This window comes from Ammodytes marinus (assembly GCF_949987685.1).
Source record: "Ammodytes marinus genome assembly, chromosome: 20".
NCBI classification, from domain to species: Eukaryota; Metazoa; Chordata; class Actinopteri; order Uranoscopiformes; family Ammodytidae; genus Ammodytes; species Ammodytes marinus.
This window is the reverse complement of record NC_137224.1, coordinates 10,304,532-10,327,973: the sequence shown is the minus strand read 5'-3', so window position 1 is coordinate 10,327,973 and position 23,442 is coordinate 10,304,532. Positions and strand designations below refer to the sequence as shown.

The 23,442-nt window shown below is 42.2% G+C and overlaps 1 protein-coding gene across 1 annotated transcript in view; it reads right to left on the bottom strand.

Moving 5' to 3' along the window:
- Window positions 1–11,904, bottom strand: part of nrg3b (neuregulin 3b) — a gene marked incomplete at both ends in the record, with an annotated part of 188,821 nt that extends 176,917 nt beyond the window's left edge. Inside the window, one exon of the mRNA XM_080048466.1 lies at window positions 11,055–11,904. Coding sequence (XP_079904592.1) covers window positions 11,055–11,904 — 850 coding nt within the window. The remainder of the gene's footprint in view (window positions 1–11,054) is intronic.
- Window positions 11,905–23,442: the final 11,538 nt, after the last annotated feature.

Below are 23,442 nucleotides of genomic sequence, written 5' to 3'. Positions count from 1 at the left end.
GAAAGACATGAATGCAAATGAGTATGCATGGTACTGAGCAGTAAGAATAACTAGGAATGTTTCACCTGTGCAGCCTTACTATTCAGTATAAGATGGAGAACTTAAAACACTAAGGCCTGAATGAAAAAAGCATCGTAATTATGAAAATGTAGGAGCACCTTGGGATGTCTTTGTAGGAAGCAGCGACAAAAGCGAATAAGGAATGATGAATGATACTCTTATCTCTTCCAGTACTCTCCCTAAGATAAGAGCTTTCATTTGCCGGTATTCAGTGAGGTGAATGAAGAGAGCCCACAAAAAAAACAGAGAGTAGTGGGAGAGGTAAGAGGGAGCCTTAAAATAGAGGAAAGGAGGATGAGAATTTAAAAAAGGAGGAGGAGAGAGAGAGAGGTGACCTCCGTCTCCACCTCCACCTCTACATGCCACAACAAGCCTCTCCATCTCAAGCAGGGCACCATGGCACATTTCCTGTCACTGGGGGTGGCAGCAGGCCACACATTGCGGTGAATCAGTCCAACTGCTGCAACCTCCGCAATCCACACTTCTCCTGCAGGCTCGTCATGTACCCAGATGATATGTGAAAACCAGGCTAGCGAGAAATCATGTTCCACATACCGTGTATACATTCGTTTGATGGTTGTGACTATACAGCTTAGGAGAGGTTTGGAGGATTAATGCAACACGGTCTAAATTTCACTTTACAACAGCAAAGGGTCCTTTTCAAACCAATAAAATACCTGCAAGTTTTAAATGAACATTGTGGCTATCTGTTTAAGAAACAAGTGTAACAGTAATACATTTCATAAACACCATATACCACAGTTGCTTATGATCTTACACACAGTGCTCTCGCTTTATAACCCCTTGTGCAGCTTTTAGAATGTTGCTTTAAAAGATATGTGGGCCATAAATATGTTTTTATAATGGTTAATGAAGGCTTTATGCAGCCACTAGCTGTAATCCCTCCTGAATGCGACCGTATATCCAACTGAATAGGGAAGAACTCAAGCTCCATGAAACCTAAATCACACACAGTGCTGTAGTTGTGATGCCACTTGCAGTCCCTTGAAGAAAAAAAAGAATAAATAAATGGCTGTACCAAAACCTGCCTCAAAGCCACACACCCACCTCCATCTCCCCCTCCCCATCCTTTTCTGCGTTCTTCATTTGCAAATTGATAACGGAACCAGGGACCCTGCAGGGTCCGTAATTCAATATTGGGATCAAACAGACTCAGATCAGATATGATGAACTGTAATCCTCTCTGCGCTGCCACATCCACTGCTATATCTCAGTACCCCTTGAGCTATCAGCAAGTCACTGTGTTATCTGCACATGAATGAATGAATGAATGAATGAATGAATGAATGAATGAATGAATGAATGAATGAATGAATGAATGAATGAATGAATGAATGAATGAATGAATGAATGAATGAATGTAGGTCTCTGGATCAAAAGCTGGCCAATACCAAGTATCCATTCCTAAACTGCAACACCAAGGCAAACTTGCGGGCAAGCAGGCATGACAGCATGTGATTAAAATGAGTAAATTAGTGAGTACTCCCACAGCACACACACAGACATCACCACCACCACTAGACCAAGTCTTTAAAATTGTTCTCTACCCTCCATTTCTTCCAATTTGGAAAGACATAAAGCAGGGGAGTCATGTTCGAAGACAATAACGATTCCACTGTTTACTTCTAATTAGGATTATTTCTTTCCTCGGGCTAGGAACACCTTTATTTCTCAGTGGAAACATTAGCAATCATTAACTCTGTGGGAAAATAGATTATCAAAATAAAAGGCTAAATGTGAATCTTAAATTGGAGCGATTGTGTCCGTAAAACACTAATATTATGAAAAGTCACTTATGGCTAATAAGTGCCTTTGCCTTTGACTGAAGGCCAGCTACCGTACAGTACAACCCTATACTATATGGACATCTCAAGCACTATAAAAGGGAAGCTTCATCAATTATTCACACTTCCGGCAACACATATTCCATGTTTCTTTTCCCATACATTAGTATTTCAGCCCCTACCTCCCACGCACCGCACCTCTTCTTCTATTTGCTACCTCCCGGTGGACATTTTGTCTACATAAATCACACAGTGACATTAAGAAGCCCTAAGATGGCCTCATGCAGTGCTAACAGTAGGCAAGCTTCTCCTCCGACAATCTATGAGTCCCCTGGCTGTTGCTACTCAAAAGCATTGGATAAACCTCATAAGATAATTACAACAGCAGCAGCAACAGTATGCTGACTGGCATGCTGGTGCATAGGCATATGCATATAAAATGTAATGGACACTTTGTTTGTAATATTAGACCGTACCGGCTCAATAATGTTTCATTTAGGACTTCAAGAGAATTAACAATAAAAGTATTACAACAGGTTGTGTGATGTTCTTTAAGCATGGTGATATTTTCAGTGTGTCTGTTATTATTTGTATCTTTGAGAAAGGTCTTGCCCTTAGAGCACAGAAAACAGCAAAGAGCAACCAGAAACACAGAGACAGAGAAGCTTGGGGCTTATGTTTCCCCTAGCTAAAGTCCCCTCTGGAAGCACTTGGTCCAATGCCTTTTAGCACCCCCCCCCCCCCCCCCCCCTCCAACAAGCTCTTTGTGCGTAAGGTTAGAAAAGGTTACGGCTAGGGTCACTGCCTTGGTCATGGTAAAAGTCTGTCAATTAAACTGAAGGAGGTGGGATATGTACATAACCTAAGAGGAAGTGTTGCCTAAGAGGCTCAACTCAAGGATCAAATGTCCGTTGTGTGAGGGAGGATGGCAAGCAACAACAATCCAAGGCTCCCAACTCGGCTGTTACACAGTAAGGCTCTGCACTGGACCACTAAGCCAACATGACACATTTTGTTGGCAGTTTTACCTCTGTGTGTCCAAAACCATTGGCATACTGCTCATGTTTACCTGTCACTGCTGGCCCGTTTCTCCCTGGCTTGCCTCCACAACATTGCTCATCACTGTAATGTGTGATGAGTTGTGGAGACACTGGTTTGGGGCTGCGACAAACAATTATTTTCATCCACAATTAACTTAGTCATTTCATTATCTTCTCCATTTAAAACGATTAATTGTTTTATATAAAAATGCCAGGCATCATTTCCCAGCGGCCAATGAAGCAATCAGATTGCTAGTTTTCCGACCAAAACCTAAAGATATTTTATATATAATTTGATTTGTGTAGAAGTGTTTCTTTTTTAACTTTACGTCCAACAACAGATAGCAAAATATTCCCCAGACACACTCACTCAAACACACAAACAAACACACACTCACACACACACATGCCACGCACACTTTACCATACTAACACCATATCATACACTGATAACCTAGACGGATTTACATAACGTTCTGATTTAGTTCAGTGTATATACATCATGCAGACATTGTGGTGCCAGGATTGAAATGAAATATATGAAAATTCAAATAAGGATAATACCTCGAGGGGAATCTGCATAAAAATGGGAGTGATAACAAAAGAACGGGTAGAGTGGTGGTTTGAGATATGTAAAAATGCCTGGCCAAAGCTCAATCACTCAACTGTGATGAGTATATGCCTTTACCTTGCAGCCGGGTCCTTACTTCTGAAGCATGCTTTCATGGTTTTTGACAGTCTTCTTTTATCCCCCTTGGTATCCAACACCCCCCATTTCTGTCCTTCAGCTCTCTCTCTCTCTCTCTCTCTCTCTCTCTCTCTCGCTCTCTCTCTCTCTCGATTATGTGAGTTTCAGTGGGTAGAGCACAGCACTAGCAATGAAAAGGGCATGGGATCAATTCTCACAAAATTTCAATCATTCGCTAGGCTGTCACTCTAGCATAATGTGTCTGCAGGATAACACTGATGTATTCCGTTTTGTAATTGGTGCCCGTCAGTGTCAAGTGTCTTTGCTGGCTTGCTGTTCAGGGCAACCGCTGCAAAATGCTGCACGGCGTAATTTATTTGCATGTGTTTTGACATTGTAAAAGTAAATTTCCTTCACTACAGAAATGCTAATAGCAGCTAATTGGTTCGCTATGTCAGTAGAATTACATTTACTGCATCATGTTGGAAGGCTTGGTTTTTTTAATGCCTACTCCAGCAATGTAAATATGAATACTTTTTATTTTGGGTATTGTAACATTCATGCCAGCACTAAATGGATAATGAAATAACAGATTAAAAATGCATATAATTAAAATATATACTATTTATTATTAGTTGCAATCACTTGAATGCAGCTGCAGATGCATAGACAGACTATGCTGACAGACAAATCTGTACTGAAGTAGTTTCACACAGGTACTTTCCTCATATTCATTCACACCAGCACCTAAAGCAAAAAACAAGTATTATGTTAAGTAATTATGTAATGTACAGCCTCGGACTGAAGTCCCTGCAGAGGATAGTGAGGACGGCAGAAAAGTATGCCCGCCATAGATGACATCTACATTACACGGGGTCCATAGCAGCCGACTCCTTCCCCTTCCAACCACCCATTTGAACAATTACCATCCGGGAGGAGGCTTCAGAGCATCCGGACAAAGTCTGCCAGACTGTGCAACAGCTTTTCTTCCCCAAGCCATCAGAACTGCGAACGCACACAACATATTGTGTGTGTGTGTGTGTGTGTGTGTGTGTGTGTGTGTGTGTGTGTGTGTGTGTGTGTGTGTGTGTCTGCTTTGTTGGTCATTTTATACTGATGCCAAACAAAACAAAACAATGTATTATACGTGAACATTTTCATACCGCAAACTGGGTCTAATGTTTGTCTGTTTTGCGCTGTGTTGGACAGGAGAAACGGTATTTCGTTTTTTTTATGCACGTAAGTAGAAAATAAACAAAGAACCTTAAACCTTAACATCAAATTGGACCGTCAAGCTACTCCTCTGAGACTTTCAGCATGTCACAAGCTAAGACCAAGGAGCAGTTCAGGTTAAAATGTTACTTTGCAGAGACAAAGTAACTATGCTCCCTAACTATGCAGATATTTGTAAATCGGTGCAGCTGCGCGCACACACACACAGCTGAAACAGTCCTGTTTGGGCCAGCCGCAACAAACTAGCAGAGTGTGTCAGGAGAGACAGAGGGGCCTTAGAGTCAGCCTGGCAAATCTGAGCCTGACCTCCCTGGAGATAGAGAAAGGGAGAAACTAGATTTATATCTTTGTTTTTAATCCACCTTACACGCTTCACTGGTCCTACAGTAGTACTTTGTGCAAGCTGCGTGTGTAATAGTTGGGGGGGAGGGAAACAAACAAAACTAAAATAATGGGGACATGCGTGTCAGGAAATACATCCATTTCGGGTTATTTTCTGTGACATCAGGGAAAACGGTTGTCTGGGTCGCTCCCCTGTGTATTCCTATCCAGGGAAAAAAAAATCTGCTGCGGCACAATATCCGACTGGCCTTTGCCTTCATCACTTTTTTAACGCTAGTCTGTAATTCAAACTCAAATGCCCTTCCCTTTACCGCCCCAGTATTCAGCTTAACATTTGCCTCCCGTTAAGCTGCTTTCTGTTTGGGAGGGAGTTTTTTTTTGCCTCGACCAATCACTGTTTACAGAAGTATCCATCCGCTTGACGTCATTTACTAAGGCAACATAAAAACTGCATTAGTGAGCCAGGGCAGACTGAAGTCAGGATTGACGTGCTGGACAAAGTCAGTCGTAAACCTTTTAACCAAGATCAAGAATTGACACTTGGTTTACTGAATAGACCAAAAAGTGAAAACTTTACACAATTGGTTTTGATGTCTATGTAGGACTAACTACAAGCAATGAATCCTGTCGATCCATTTTCCTAAGTGCCAAATAAACTAAATGATAAATTAAACCCATGGGCGGAACAGCAACATATTTTCATCTTTTCTTTCCCTTTCAATGCCTTCAGTGCACAGCTGTTCTGATTTAATGGTTGTTGTTGTTTCAGTCATTTGATTTACAGAAGCCTTGATGGCTGTGTCTGGCACCCAAAATGAATCCCACCTATAAAAAGGCACTGACTGACTCCTTTGTTTCCCCAAACAGTCTAAAAAAGGCATTGATTCGATTGAAGAGCAACACCAGACCTTTGAATCACTTGACACAAATTCTAATGTGGCGGGCGATTCTAGAGTCTGAAATCAGGCTAGTGAGATGTGCATGGAATTACAACCACACTTCACTAAGTAAGACTCCTTACAAGGAAGAGAAGAGCGCGATGGGCCCTGAGCCAACCACAGTGCCCCATGCTTTTCCAACAGGCATTCATTGATCACTGCTCCATTCGCTGATTATTTCCCTACTTCTGAGCCAATGGGTCTTCTATGTGGAGTCGGATATGTAATATGCCTAAGATTTAAGATTTAAAAAATAAAAAGATGATAGATTCATGAGTATAGTCACACACACACACTAGATGCTCGTCTTTGTGTTCACAAGTGTGCCAGTTTTTTCTGGGTTTGCCCATATGCTCATGAATATGAGCCGAGGAGCTAATGTGTAAAGGAGATAGAAAGCACAAAAGCAAAAGCAAAAATAGACGGAGGAGGAGTACAATGACAGAGAGGGGACACAATAACCGTGGGGGGGGGGGGAATGGAGTGATGAAGAAAGGGGAAGGGAAAAAATAATAAAGGGATAGATAGAATATATCATTATCCCCAATGGGCCGATTGTCTTTCTCCTAGGACCCATAGGATTCATTTAGATCTTCACCAAACAGCAAGAGCGACAGCAATGAGTAAAGTGTAGGGGGAAAATCATGCTACTACTGCCTCCTTTACGCAGTCCAGATTCAACCTCAAACTATATGAAAGCATTAGCATATAACATAAAATAAAATATGAGATGGCTTGGCTATTGGTATAGACAAGTGCACATGAGGCCATATATTACAGAGTGTTTCATCATCAGTCAAACATTTTGTGTGTACAATTACACTTGTTGCAAAAAAAACTGCAATCGCACAACTATCACTTTAAGCTTGATACAGCCAAGCTGCAGAGAAAGCTGCAGAGTTGATTGAAAGGCTGAATTGTAAAATGTCACCTGAAAAAGCAACATCCTGTCAGATCCCTTCATCATTATACTTAGATATCTAAAATATCTTGACATACACGTAATAAAAAGCTAAGTGTGTCATTACGACATGACATCCCCTACAACAAGCCCTAACTGATATAAGACTGATCACAATCCTACATTGGATCTATGGATTATTAACAATAGCAGTGACAATTAGGGTTGCTGAAATTTCCCGAAATGGCCCCTTTTCAAATCCCGGGATTTCAGAGCTCCTCACGGGATTTCCCGGGATTTCCCGTTGAAACCATTATTGCCCTTTAATACTACTTTAATGGGACTAAATCAATGCCAATAGATAAATAAATGCAGCAGAACAAGGCTATATTACATCACGTTTTATTTCTACTTAAATAACATGAAGAAAAGCCATTCAAATTAGGCAAAATATTTTCCAGAAGTTAAATAGGCCTATTGAAAACGGTGTTTTTATGAAGAAAATACGAAATATGTTTCACAGAGGTTCAATATCAAAACATGGCCAAAAAACGGTGTTTGGCGAACAAATGTATTTCAAACAATCTATTTTTATTTCTATGAACGAAATCAGTTTAAATTGAATATTTTCCAAAGGATAGGCAAATAACAAAAAATGCACTACCGATTGCTCTTAACGTGTGAAATAAGACATGACAGAACTAACAGCCTATTCAAACTGACACGCTAAGCAAGATTACTTTCCAGCTTTCCTTTCTTTTACTTTCATGAAGTGTGACTTCAAGAGACACTGCTCAGCCTGTTTCTGAGCTTTGTCACGAACTGACCGCACACCGAGAACGCTCTTTCTTCCACGGACGTCGGCTGTATGGTGGAAAGTGCAGAGTAGAGCTGCTGCAGGTGTTTGGGTCGCTCTTTGGTTGCCTCGAAGAGCGCAAACTCGTTTGAAATTATTTTGTGGAGGTCATTCCCATACCTCTGGTCTGGCTCGGGACATTGCATGCAGTCATTAGCCTCGTTCGACTTGGAGCCATCTTGCTCAGACCTGCGCAACTATGAAGCCCGTCTTGCTGAGCGCACAACAAAAATGCTGTGCGCTCAGCAAGCCGAGCGTCATAATTGCGCAGGTCTGAGCAAGACGGCGACATCTCTAACAAGGCTAATGACTGCCTGCTGCAGATGTGCAGTAAGGCTCTGGGTCATCGTCTGCTCGCTTGGCTCTGGCTGATACGCATATTCTTGGGTATCATCAGACTCTTCCTCGGACACAGCACTTTCAGTATTGTAGAGGCGCTGGTATTTCGTATGCCTGCCTGTCTAAAAAATACATTTCACACAAAATATTGTGTAGCCTTTGTTTTATTCATTTTAGCTTATTAAAAAAAATATCCCCCCTCAAAAAAAAACGAAAAAAAAAAAAAAACGGGAGGACGGGTCCCGCGGCCAATTTCCGGTACTCCCGGACTGACTCATTTCACGGGAATCCCGAAATCCCGGGACCCGTCCAGCAACCCTAGTGACAATGCCATTACTTTCTGGCGATGTATCTAGCTGTTTAAATGACATTTGTTCTGAAGATACTAATAGTAATTTTTCAAAAAAAGACCATTTACATCAATTATTACCAATGGTTACCATAGGGCTTTTGTGCTTGCTGCCATGGTGATGTTTTGGCACAACATGAAAAGGGAACAGAGTTTCAAGTTTACAATGGGTTTTTGTATATTCTAGCTTCAAGGAATTTGATTAATAAAGGTTTTTTTGTTGTCTCTCTTTTTTTTGGTTTACATTTGCAAACATAAAGTTAAGTTAAAAAAAAAACTATTGATTTGAAACTTGAGTAGTAGCAGACATCTGTTGTCCGACAGATATTGACTAAATGCAGGGAGATTCCAGAAGTGGGCCAAAATATCAGCCTACTCTGCATTATGCATACTTGTATACCGGATGTAAAAGCTTTTGTTAACTGAGGGCAGACTTACTGGGTATGCTTTGGCTTCTGAATGCAGTACCCTTTTTATCTTATACAGTACAACAGATGTGTCCTGATGTTCACACAAGGGGGCTGTCCGATTTGGCAGCTTTCAGCTGTTTTGCGGATGATGTAATTGACTCTAGAGCACCAGATTATGCTGCAGGAGGAGTCGGAGGACTGTCTAAGAGAATCTCTATACTTTTGTCATCATTAGGAATCCATCATTGCTGGTTTGAAGTAAAGCCGACCACACAGCCAATGTTATGTTCTCTTAAGCTGCAACTCAGAGTACATCCGGTTTAGTATCCAATGTCCACTCCGCTATGCTGAAAATAGTTTTGCCCTAAGGTAAAGAACAGGAAATTATGAAACTTGATCAACGGTTGTCTTTTGAATCGATGCCATTGACGCGTTCAACTTAAAGATGAGGATATTATGTAGGCAACTGGAACGGCTGTTCGAGCCAATGACCCATAACAGCAATGTGGAGAAATGAAGGTATCAGTTTTCATATTAACGTTTTTCTCATTGCCCTCTAGAGCTGTCTGCTTTGAGAGAAGGAACATAAACAAAAGGGAAACTGGCTCTTTCATAAATCACCCCCGTGATAAAACCATTCAGCTCATATTTTGCAATGGTACAACTGTAAGAAGCTAAGATGAATATGCCACTGTATGGATGATTGTGAAACAAAAGTGAGACTTAAATCAAAGCTGACAGGTAAATCCAATACAGTGTTTCAGGAAAATACAATGTCAGTACTATACTCTACTCTTTGATCACACTCACACTGCCCCACTCACGTCTAGAAAAAAAAGCTTAACTCGTGATGTTTAAGAATTGCAAGGTGAGGTGGTGTTGTAGTGGTTGGACAGTCACCCCCCCCCCCCCCCTCTCGAGTCGCATTCCTCCTCACATCGACCCGGTTCAAGTCTGACCCGTGGTCGTTCTCTGCATGTCATTGCACCTCTCTACCCCGTTTAATCTGTCTCTTTGAACTATCAATAAAGCATGCAAAATGCCCCCCCCAAAAAAAAAAAAAGACTTGCAATGTAGAACGAATAATCAGGAAGTATCCCCTCTTGCCACAATGCTAAATATGCAAAATTCACAGCTCCCCTGCATTGTACCCTCCATCTACCTCAAGCCTTTCCATCGTTTAGCCCACTCCATCTGCCTTCTCTTTGTACTCCCAGCTCCCACCCTTCATCCTCCCGCTTTGTTGTGCTTTCTGCATTCTCCATCTGCTTTAGCTCCATGTTGTTTTTCAAAGTACCTTTCCTCCTTTTCTCTATGTCCTACCCAATCTATGGCCACTTGTCCTTTTGCAACCTTCTCTTCATCCCAATATCAATCTATTTCCACCACTGAGCCTTCTCTTTTTACCTTGCTCCCTCTCAGTATCTCCCTGCAGTGTTAAAGCCGTACCTGCGACACTGTGCTCCCGGTATCGTCTCATCTAAATGAGATGTGTGGCCTTGCTATATCTGATTCCTCCAGACAGGAAGTGAGAGCTAACCTTTCCCACAATTGGACACCTCACCAGCTCCTGGTATTTGTTTTTCATAAGACAAATATACTGTCCTCAGTCACAGCACACATTGCAATGCTTTAAAAACACATCTTAAACATACAAAATAAAAAAAACATTTAGCTAGATGGAGCCTTGCCTTTGATCGTACTTAAACCAGCGTGTGAAAAAAGAAACTCCCCCGGAGGTAATATTCATATCGGATTAATGCACAAGTGAAAGATAAAACCGAGAGGGGTGAAAATGCAGAGAGAATATCCCCTGATATCTGTCTGTGCTAATGAATACGATTAATGTTAAGCTGCTGGAGTATCTGGTTTCCATGTGGATACAAGGGGAAATAATTTATATCTCAGACCATGAGTCATATCAAAGCAGATCAGACCAAAGATGTTTTCTTTCTATAATTATATGATAGCTGGCCCCTATAGTAGCAAACCAATATGCTGTAAAGACCTAGAAAAAAAGACCCCTCTCAGGTTCCAAAGATTACCTCACACAACAGCACTCACTTACACAACTCAATAAAACCGGAACTTACGTGTTCTGAAGCGGTGGTGTGGGCGTGTGGCCGGGCCCTTGCCTGGGCGCCCGTGAGTCCAGCGTGACGTAGGCTTGACCGGGGCTGCTGGCTGGGAGGTGGTCGGCTGCACCTTGGTGACGGTCTTCACAGTAGCTGTAGTTGTGGTGGACGATGTAGTGGTGAAGGTAGCAGAGGTCTGTCCTGGCTTTGAGTTGGCCGCCCCGTTTCGACCATTACCAGCGCCGCTTCCTTTTCTAACGGTGCTACGAGGGGTTACCTCCTTAGGCCTACCGCTGGGTGGTGGTGTGAGTCGTGTGGCGCGAGTGGTGGAGGTGATGACCACAGTCCCACTAACGCGGCTGCCAACACGATTGTGAAGGTGTGGGGCTCGGTTGCCATCTCCGTTGGCAGTGCTGCCATTGGCTGAGTGGTTCGCTGGTGGCCCAGATCGAGTTCTTGGTGCTGGGGCCGTACCATCCGCAGCTAGCGGCGTGGTGGTCGACACCAGTGCTGTGGTAGAGGCAGCTGAAGTGGTGGTGGCGGTGGGAATGTCGGGCCCCTTGGGCATGGCACTGGGTTTGGAGAGAAATATAGGGTCCTGTCCAATGCTACCTTTAGGATCCACCAGATCAGTGGGAACATAGTCTTGGACAGACCCCACCACGATCCATTTCAGCAGCATGAGACTTAGTCCCAGTCCCACAAAGCCCATTACCAGGGGCACGGCACACAGCCAAGTCTGCTGGCGAGGCCACACAGCACAGGGGCCACAGCGGAGAGGGCCCTGGGCTCTGGGAGATGCCTGTTCATCCCCTGGCTCCTCCAGCGTCATGGCTGCTAGAGTACTTGCACCTGAACGCTCACTCATCCTGCTGGAGCTTTTTTTCCGTTTCTTAGGGCGTTTGGGAGGTCAAACAGGTGGTGAAATGATACTAGGGCATATACGAGGAAGGGGATGTGGTTCACAATAAATGCTGGGCATCTTAAGTAAGGACAAAGTGCCCTATATATTTACATGCACAACCATAAAACATTAACTAATGCACAAGCACCTACAAGCTCTAGTAGAAACAATCACCCACAGTCACGTACTACTAATTAAAAGCTGGCACAGCAATCAAATGCATACACAAGAAGTATAACCTACACTCCCTCTGGCGGACAAGATACCCAACACATACACAATCGCACGCACACACACAAACAGACATGAACAAGACTATACACACTTTCGCACGGGTTACGGACAGGTTAGAGAGCGATGCGAGGGGGCGCCTCGCTGTATTTCGGCACTAACGAAGCGATGATAAATCCCAGGATGCCTCACTCCCTTGTTTAAAAAAAAAAGCCGACGTAAAAAAATAACTGAGAAGGCTATCGATCCGCTTCGGACTGGTGCTGTAAATCCATGTGCGTGTGTGCGTGCGTAGATCAACAACCCAGGCAACGGCAGCACCCCTCTCCACTCTCAATTGGTTGATTATCGGCCGCATATGGTCCTAAAAATACAAACCACGATCCCTCTTTCTTTATTCCTTCGATCTTCTAGGCTTCATCTGAGTTATTTTTTCCTGTTCTAGATGAGACAGCTTCTTTTTTGCTCTTGCACTTGTCTTTTGTCGGGCTACTTCAAGTTTGCCTATCAAAAGCCCTCAGTTCCCAATGTCCAGACACCCTTTTTTTGGTCGCTCCAGGAGTCCAGCTGCAGTTAATCCAGCAGGGAGAGAGCCGGTGAACGTCACTGAAACTGAAGCGAGGCAGGGCTGGAGAAATCTGACGGGATCTGCCAATGAGATGGGGTGGCTTATGGTGGTGGTGTTGTCCGGGGGTAACGGGCTAAATCCAAGTTTTCCGGGTCCAATTCCTTCTCCGACCACCCCACTCCGGTTCTGTGACAGCCTTATGTGTCTCCAGAGCTGTACGCTAAGGTCAGTCCTTACTGAGTTTTGAAAGATCCGGCGTTGAAGAAGCCGTCTGCGATTCGGTTACCTTCACTGCATTCCCACAGTGGTGCAAGCAGCAGAAAGGGAGAGACGGAGAGAGAAGAGAGAGGACGGAGGAAGGATGGGAGGGGGGGGGGGGGGGGGCTACTGCTGCTGCTCTGAAAAAAATGATGCGGCGGCTGTTCTTAGAGGCTGCAGACAAGGGAGAGACAGATAGGATGGAGGTAGTGGGGGGGGGGGGGGTCTTGCTCAATCCGCGGTGAGTGATGTGGGTTTCACGGCTCCTAAACCATCCGGCGCGCTCTCCTCCGGTCCACCGCCGTCCTCAATACTCCAAAGTGACGACTAGTGACTGCCTGCCCCATCTCTTTCCAACACCCTCAGACTTGGCGGGTGTAGGTGTGCGCTGACTCCCTTATCGACAGCAGGAGAGAAGAAATGACAGAAAGAAAGGACAAATTCTAGAGGGTAGAAATAGGTAGGCAGTTTGGGGAGAGGGAGCAGAGATGCGTGTTGGCAAAGCTCTGCAGCAGATGCAGATCGGAGTAGGAGGGAGGAGGCGGCGGCTACAGCAGCGTACGCCAAACACACACACACACACACACACACACACACACACACACACACACACACACACACACACACACACACACACACACATACACACATACACGGAGGTGGAAGAAGAGAGGCGCTGCCATAGACACACCCCAGGGAGCGGTAGATTGGTGGGAGTGAGCGGATGGGAAGGGGAGGGAGGCGCCACCCCGATGTCTTCCACTAGCAGTAGCCTACACAAGAGCAAACACCTGGCTCATAATGTATGTGCGAGTTTTAGGGTACAACACTTTACAATAAGGTACACAAAAAAAGAGTAGTTACCCTTTTAAAAAGGGTAGTTACCCTTTTAAAAAGGGTAGTTTACCTTTTAAAAAGGTAAGTTTGAAAGGTAAACTTTTTGTGTACCTTATTGTAAAGTGTTACCGATACTTCCCCTGGCAGTAGATGAATTTATTTTACAGTTCGCCAGGGACAGGGGTCTTAAGGCTCACGGCCAACCATGGTTAACCAGTACGACTTATGGATATCAAAATATGAGTGGGGGGGACTCAATTCAAACTCAAGGTGCAGTACCCTTTCACCAAGCCCCGCCACTTCGCATTTGTGTTTACGAAATGCCTGCAACAAGCCTTTACCACAGACACATATTTGTATGCACATGAAAACAGGGGCAGTCAAACTCATTTGTCATTAGTCTATTCATTGTATACAAATCACAAATGAGATTTGAAGTCTGCACATTGCCTTTGATTTCTATTGTCATGCAATGTTGCAAAAGAAAGAAATATTTCCAATTGTGTAACTTACAAGAGCAAAATTCGTACTTGCTGTCACTTTATGTATACATATTGTCATCATAAGAGACACATCAAGGCTGTTATTAAAGAATGACCTCCCAGAGCTTCAATTATATTCAATCTTAATACTATTGATCAGAAAGGCAGTTATTTCTAAAAGAGGTTAAGGTTGGTAAAGGGTTAATGAGAAATTTAAATGTCTTTAGATCCGACAAGTGTCTAAAATGTTCTCAAAGTGGCACTGAATGCAGCCTCTTTTGTTGCTGTGTATATGACCCTCATTGTTGTTTCAAAATAAGCAAGGTAGTGACATTGCTATTTCAGGCTACCAACTGCCTCTTGAGGACGTGACGGCAATAACAATCAACAAGCTCATGAGAATCATTTATCAGTCAAAATGTGTGTGGAGAGCGACATAATCATACTTGAACATTGTTTTTTACATGAATTGTGTGTACAGCTGTGTGAGGGTGAAAAGATAGTAGTGTGTGAGGGTGAAAGATAGTAGTGGGAAACTAGTTGGAATTTCAGCTAAATGAAATGTAATGTAAAGTAAAAGATACCGGCTTTGAACTTGACAAGCTGTCGACAACATTATTCCCTTCCAGGAATTTGAGCATTTGAAGATTCTGAGTAAGAAAAATATGAGGACCTCCAGTAGAGAGGTTTATTCAAATCACTGAAATGTTGGTTTCAATTGTATAATACTGTTTTTGAATACAAGTTTAGAATAGGAAGTGTGTATGATATTTGTTTTGAAGTATACATGCTGCCCAAATAACAGAGCGAAAAGGCCAATGAAAATGTTTGCATATGGTTTTGGACATCATTTTTGTAGCGCTTTTTGCAAAGGCCTCAGACTCTGAGTATATTACATTGTTTTGCCTCTCATTCACCCATTCACCCTGTAAGAGCCATTTACCCCTTTCTTTGTTGTTTGTATTGTGCAGTACTATGCCCAATTCGACCGCCTGGTGGCGGGGCTGAACCGGATGCAAGGCTACTAATATGGTGCACTCACACCAGCCAGGTGCTTGCATGCCGGAAGGCAAATCGTTTTCGACCGTGCTCATGGAGCTCAGATTAACACATAATGCATAGTTGTATGTACAAGTCGCAACTTCGCTTGTGTAGGTAAATAAAAGAAAGCATTCAAAACCTTAACTACGAGTGGACATTCAAAGTTTGCAAGTGTTAACTGTAGGCTATATGCACGCGTACAGACACCCAACGACATGCAGCCTAGTGGCTAATGGGAAGCCGCTACACACCCACTCTCGTATACCGTACCTTTGGCAGCAGGCTACCATGCAGGGTGCTGGACCAACCATCCAGAGCTATTTGGGGTTCAATGTCTTTCCCAGGGACACTTCGACATGTGGCAGGAGTTGGAGATAGCACCGCCAATTAAAGTTGCTGCTCTTGATGAATGTCCACGGTTTTTGTAGTAGAAGTTCATGTCGTTGCCATTTTACATTTTCTGTTCCGGAGAAGTTGTCACTAAAAGAAGATTTCATGAAATGCGGTCCATTCCCTTGAGTGTCTCCTGGTCCAGGGATATGCATGGCTTTACTGACTGTTGGGCAGCTGTAGGAGTGTCCTGTGTAGACCAGTGTGTCTCCAGAGCATGCACATAGAAGTTTATGAGGAAGTAAAGGGTGACTTCGCACATTGTGTACCCTTCCCCAATGACATGTCAGTTTATCTACCGTAAAGATGGCCAAACCTTAAGAAAACATACTTGTTTGTTTGATGCCCGTTGCCATATTGATTATTACCACCTGCATAATATCAAGAATCAACTTTTGAGCATCATAAGGGGGCCACTTTTGTTTACCTAGACTGATCAGCATAACCTCCCTTGATTGTATAACCTTGTGCACATCCAGAGAGAGACACGTCATTCATGTTGTCTGTGCAAATACTTGGCCCTTTTCTCCGGCATGGAAAATGCCAACGTTTGTATTTGTTTTCTGAGACATCACCTGGGCACATTCCCAGAACAAACATGAACATGTGCAGCTTTGGCTCAGTCCTCATAAGACTTTTGGGTAACAACTTTTCTTCAGTGGTTGGTTCTTCCTGTGATACATTCGCACGGCTTCATGTATATATATTGAGCCAGAGAAGGTGAAAGCAGGTCTTGGAATGGTCCCAATCCAACTGTGTAAAATAGGATTAGGTTTTAATGGGGTTCACCAGTTTTCACCACTGTTCCAGAGGGGAAGCTTAGTACTACTGCTGCTTCCATTAATGTACTTATGAGGATCCCTACCTGCCGCTGTTGAAGTCTAGAAGCATACAAGGCCTTCAAGGCGCACAAATTGAACCTCCTCTGGCAAAAGGAATGATTAAATTGTCTATGTTCTGATAGTCTTCTTGTGTCAGCCCAAAAAAGTAAGGGTGCTTTCAAACACTTGTCTTTAAGCAGCCTTAACAATCCACTATTGCATGGGGTTCCAAAGTACAGTATGTCATCTTTTTATCGGCCCTCTTTTTCTCTCTAATTTGTGGGCTCTCTTTTCTCTTGCAAGTCCTGTTAGATTTTTTCTCCATGACCTTCTACTCTCAGTCAAATGAGCAGCTGGAGAGGGTTAATCAGGAGAAACAACGTTGCGCTGCCTGGTTACATCCAATCCATCCACTTTGAAATCCCAGCTCTTGTGGGCTCAGTGTACTTGAGCCCTGCAGGTCTTGTTCACAGAGTAGTCTCCATTTGAATGGTACATGGGTTATCTGTCAGAAAATAACATGTGTCTTTCTGCTGTAGAAGAGAGAAGAGAATATTTTCCGGCAATATGCCTATTTCTGAAGAGAAGACAGAGCTGTCCTGTTGTATTTCAGGTCCACAAATTCTTGACAGTGTAAGATTGAGATCGCACCCCTCATCCTAGATGTATGGTTTGCTAGTAGGGATGTCCATGGTTAACTGGTTAACCGTTAACCATTAAGAAGATCTTTAACCGGTTAATACTAAAGGTTAAACGGCTAAATTTTAATAATCTTAATTTCTCTGAAATCCGGACTCTTATTTTGATATCGCTAAACCTGATGTAAGAATGCCAACTGTCGGTAAAGAATGAAACAAGAAGTGTAGTAGGCTACGCTCAACTTTATAATAGGTCCATGGTACGCTCCCTGTCACTAGGTCCATGGTCACGACTTATGGTCACATTACAACACTCCCGTGTCATATGTTTGTATAATTTAATTAACAGCGTGGGCTCCCGCTAGCTTAACATAGCGCTAGCATTAGCCTTCTTGAGATGGATGCTGTCCTGCATCTATAGGCCAGGACACACCAGCCCGATAATCGCCGTCGTCAAAAAAAAAGACGAATCTGTTTGGTGTGTGCCGTGACGTCGGCCGACGTAGAGGTCGTCGGGCTTGTTTTGAGCCTGTCGGCCGCCGATTGAACATGTTCAATCGGCGGCCGACCGTCTTTCATTTGGAGCAATTTGATTGGTGGAGGGCTAGCGAATCAGTGAAGCCCGGAAGTGAGGCGGGTAGCACAAACAGCTAACAACAGCTAGCCATCGTTTTAATGTGTTTGTTCGTTTCGTTTTGAGAGTACTCACATGCATCAACCCTTGTTGACTGCTCGACACCATGCTCGACACTCTCTGCTAAAAATTGTGCTCTTATGGTCCATAAATATAAATACGTATTTCTATCTATGTTTATGCTCTAGAGAGATGTCCAATCATTTCCGGCTTTCATATTTTTTCGGGCCACAATACAGATTAGCGCCGCCTGCTGTTGTGGAGACATACGTCCCGCGAGTGTACGGAAAATAAACTGTCGTCTCGGTGTGTTCTTTGGCCGCGACGGGAAGATTGGAGCTTCCTGAAACGGCCGACTCCATTTTTTGCGTAGTCGGAACATGTCGGACTGGTGTGTCCTGGCCTTAACACCGTCTCAGTGAGTGTGTGAGGGAGTGACCGACAGACAGGCAGTGAGTGCCCCTGCACAGACACAGGTCTGCCATGATTGTGTGTCAGGATCAATAGTGAAAATCCGTCATAAACAAAAGCGTTAGGGATCATTATGCAGTACTGATAACATCGGAGCTTATCAATATTGCGGTCTTTCAAAATGTTGCCCCGTGCTCAGCACTACTTAGCACCGGATTTCGGTGGGCTACCCATCCCCTAAGCCTGTGTGTGTGTGTGTGTGTGTGTGTGTGTGTGTGTGTGTGTGTGTGTGTGTGTGTGTGTAAATGTCCCTTTTCAGTCACTTATTGCACTTTCTGCTCCTACATTCGCATACTAGACCTCTTCTCACAACAGACAAAGGTGCCGTGTGAATGTCAAAATGTAGGCATTTAAATTGGCTACTGGTGCCTGAATTGTTTTTAAATTAATATGCCGGTCCTTGGAACAAAAAAAGGTCGGGAGCCCTGCTATAATGCTTCATGTATTTCACTATTTTAGGCTACATTAAATCTTAACGGTTAACCGGTTAATAACCGTTAATTCTGGTGGTTAACCGGTTAAAGAAAACATTCTAAATGGCCATCCCTATTTGCTAGCAAAAGATATGTTAAATCCAAAAATATCAGAGAGGGATCATTTAAAAAAGGCAAGGCCCCTGTTAAGGGGATACGTTTTGTCTAATCCCATTAATGATTCAAATGAAATGTTCTTAATAGCAGAAGGTGCAAGTGAAATTTTTGGTAACACTTTATAATAACTATCCGTTGTAACTCGTTAATAGATCATTAGTAAACTCTTAATTAATGATTATTAATGATTTGTTAAGTGTTTGTTAGCAGTTTGTTAAGGATTTATAACAATGGTAGATAGTTAATAGCTTAATAATTGAATCAGTTCATCTGGGAGGTAATCCGAGATACCGACGAGGCTGAAACAGGCTATAGACTATACACAGTGCATGGGCAACTGAGGGCAGCCCCATTTTCAAATATTTTTAAATAAACTCAATACACACTGTGCATGCCATGGACTTGAACGTGACGTGATCAGTTAATCTCGGATTACCTCCCAGATGAATTGATTCAATTATTAAGCTATTAACTATCTACCATTGTTATAAATCCTTAACAAACTGCTAACAAACACTTAACAAATCATTAATAATCATTAATTAAGAGTTTACTAATGATCTATTAATGAGTTACAACGGATAGTTATTATAAAGTGTTACCAAATTTTTTTTTTAGACATTACTAAAGGATTCTGTTCTGCCTAGGTAAACAAGCCTTAGACAAACTCCTAGACCATGCTCATCAGAAAATGATGTGTTTTCATGGGTCAGAGTGACATACTGTAGAGCAAGCCAAAAATAAACAAATATTTACTACTGTTACTTTTGCAAGTTCAATACATCCTCTATCTGCTTGACATGCTGCCTCAAGGAAACAGACATACACTCTTAACTCAAAAGAGTTATCTGCTTCTGCATACTCTGCATTTAAACTACATCAAACTAACTGAAAACACAGTCAGTGCAGCGTTGCTTAAAGCAGGTGGTAATCCTAAGAATAAATGAAGTTGTTTTATGATTTTTGTACTATTGGATATCTGAATTTTTAACGTAACTAGCAGCTGAAAGGATCAAATGAATGTAATAAAATAAAAAGGACTATATTTATCTGAAATGCATTGGAATAGAAGTAAAGCAGCAGAAAATGGAAATTCCTTGCAACAATTGCACTTTAGTACAGTAATTGAGTAAATGTACTTTCCACCACTAGCTTAAACACAGACTGGCTGTGTGAACTGCATTTCCAACCACCTGTTTTTTGTACATTTGTGCTTTGTTGAAGTATCGCAAAAAAATAAAATTTAAGCATGTCTGAGCTAGGAAAGTTGGTAATAAAAAAAAATGTGACAAAGTTTAATAATAAGAGACTAAGCAAATATATCATAACATACATGAAGCATGTGTCTTATATGATGAAATGAATGTCCAGCAGAGCTTTCCGTCCGCTGAAGAGAATAAAAATGGTGGCATATGAATATATTACATTTGTTGAGAGATGAGTAGATTGTAAACGTCTTCTCCTAAGGTTAATGGCACGTAACTGGAGAATAAGGGCAGCCAACTGTTTCATGGTTAAAATTGTTGTGCTAAATTATGATGTCAACCTAACTATTGCCATCTTCATTTGCTCACTTAAAGCTGGGGTATATGATTTCTGATTGGTCAAAGTTAACATGAGCTGTACACTTTCACCAATCAGAGTGAGGCTCCGATTCTCTGTTCTTATTGGCTGTTGGGACTGTCCATTCGCTTTGGCACGATTTTGTTGGTGTAGAGCGTGTCAGGGAGGGACCATAGGGGAGGGACCAAAGAGAACAAGTGGAGCGGTTGATGTATTTGGATTCGAATCTCTATCCCAACTGCCATTTTCTATCCAAATCCTCCACCCCAGCTTTAACTCCAAATGGAAGGTCAAAGAGGGGAAAACAGCAGTGAGAAGAACAAAAACTATGCTCTTGAGAACTATCCAGGGTGCTGATTCTGGAGCAACAAAATCAGCAGAGGTTGTTCGAGCTACTCAACAGGCTTACCTCATATTTCCACTGAGAAACTAACCCTCTTTAAAACACTGTTTTAACCCATACATTTCAATGAGTAGAAACTAAAAGTTTTCATTTCCCCCTCGACTAATGGCCTAAACTTCCACCGATGGTAACTAGAATTATCTTTCCAGCTTTTGAGAAATCCTGTGAGCTATCGGACTAATGGATAGGATGAAAACATAATATCTTAGGTAAACATTGTAATGATCAAAATAATAACAGATAACGAATGCAATTGTGCCCAACAGAAGGAGAATGTGTGGGAGCAAATGCTGCTTTTGATCCAGGACTCTTTCAATTAAAGCAAAACCGAGAGGTAAAGAAAATAGATACGATTTTCAGTTTAAGAATTGTCAATTGATAGAAAATTAAAAACAAGTCATTCACATTAAATACATCCATAACATTATGCCCTCAAGACATATTTTTTTTCTTAATTATCCTAATGATAGCTATTATATTTTAATGATGCATAATAACAATAGTATTGCTTTAGGTGTCAAAGTTGTTTATAAATGCATTTTAGAAAGTAAGTCCGAAGCCCTCTCACTATCGAGATGCAGCAGACAGACAATTTTACAGATGAAGCAGTAATTAAATCAGTCCCTGACTTGAAACATCACAGAAAATAGCCTAGTCTAATCCATATTGTTGAGGCAGCCAGTTCATAAGCTTACACATGTGATCAGCTGTTGGCAGCTGTTGTTGCCAAAAGCAGTGGACCTCCAACTTGGCCACCAAAGGGAACATTCCAATATTCATTACAGAGATATCTTCTCCACTTAAGAGCCAGGGCCATTTGGGGACAGTTCGTACTTGCACTAAACCATATGTTTTCAATTTGCCTGTGTCAATTGAGATATGATTTTCCCATATTTAAATCCAGCTCTGTCTACAGAGCAGCTCATTGGCTCTCCCCAGAAAGGATGGAACTTTATTCAGGCTGGGCATTTCTGTATTTCCAGAACAACGACTGAAAAGATTTAACAGTGGTCATTATATTTTCACTGATTTCAAAATAACAATGCAGTTCTCTGGGAGCTCCGGTGGCGTAGCGGGTGGAGTGCGTACCACATAGGCTAAATCCTTGTCTTAGTTGTCGCGGGTTTGAATCCGACTTGTGGACCTTTGCTGCATGTTATCCCACCCTCTCTTCCAATTTCCACTCTGACACTATCTACTTCAAAATGTCAAATATCTTTGAAAAAAAAAGTTATTCTTCTGATTGAAGTCACGTTTAGTTCAAGTTTTTTATATTCATCATGTGCAAAACAATAACTAAAGCAGTAAGTGGAAAGTAGCATCTAAGACATAAATTAAAGTGATATATACTGGAAGGTTAGGCCCCGTGTCCACATTCGCCTTTTCCCGAACGCAAGCGCCTTTTTTCAATTGATTCCCAATGAGAAGCTGGAAAGTAGGATGGTGGAAAGTATTCTCCATTTCACAAGACTACTTGTATTAAAAATTTGAATTTAAAATGTAACGATTTTAAAAAGAGAACAGTAAGTCTAAACAGTGAAACCAGTGTTGAACATAGGCAGTGGACAAGATGACGATCAGCCTTTTTTCTCCCCTGCTCACAGCATTCTCTCTCTCAGCGCATAAAAACGCCTAAAAAAAACGCCCGAAAAAAATGCCCAAAAAAAACGCTCAGTGGACACACTCCCGAGCGCACAGCCAGCGTTTAACGCCAGAAAAGGGCATTATGTTGACACGGGGCCTTAAACTACAGTATAATAAAATAGAATATAAAGTAAAATTAAATAGTACTGTGCATCAATTGGTATTATTGTTATTATTAATTTTGTTGTAGTACCATTTTGCAACCCAAACACCCACAAGCGTAACAAAAAAAAAGGTGTCATTAATGTTTCATTAGAAAAGACAGATCACTGTCAATCAAATAAAATCTTGAGGACAAAATTTTAGCTTTTTTTGTGCAACATTTCTGTTGAGAATTCAAGTGATTTCTCTTTTTCTCAAATTCATGCTGTGGCTTGGCTGAATGAAAGGTCAATGTCAAACAAAACACACTTCATTACAGTAGAGTGAACAGCCTCTCATGAATTTTTAAAGTCAGGTTAAGTACAGATGCAACATGTGTCACTCTCACATAGGTGATGTTCACAGTGTCCTTCACACATCGTTAGTTTTCCTTAACACCTTCAAAAAGCCAATACTTTCACTCCCTTTACTTGATTAGCCATGTTTCTACCCAAGAGACACCAGGCTGATTGGCAATGACAAATTGATGAGAGCTCTATCTAGTGGTTCACTGAAATGGTGGTCCTCTCCCTTGGGATCATTGGACGGTTAATTTCTGTTAAACTGTTAAACAACAATATTACCTTGAGGTAGTATTATCATTTAGTCTCTCACCTCTGCTGTTTTTATACTGCCTTTATCTTACCCCTTGGTTAACAGAAAGAGAAATTGCAGACACAGTATTGTATTCTGATAGATGCTTCCAAATCTCCAGAGTCACAGTTACAAAGAAATACCAATATGAAAAAGTAACATTTGCAGAGGTTCTTGTGAAAAAGCCATGGAATTA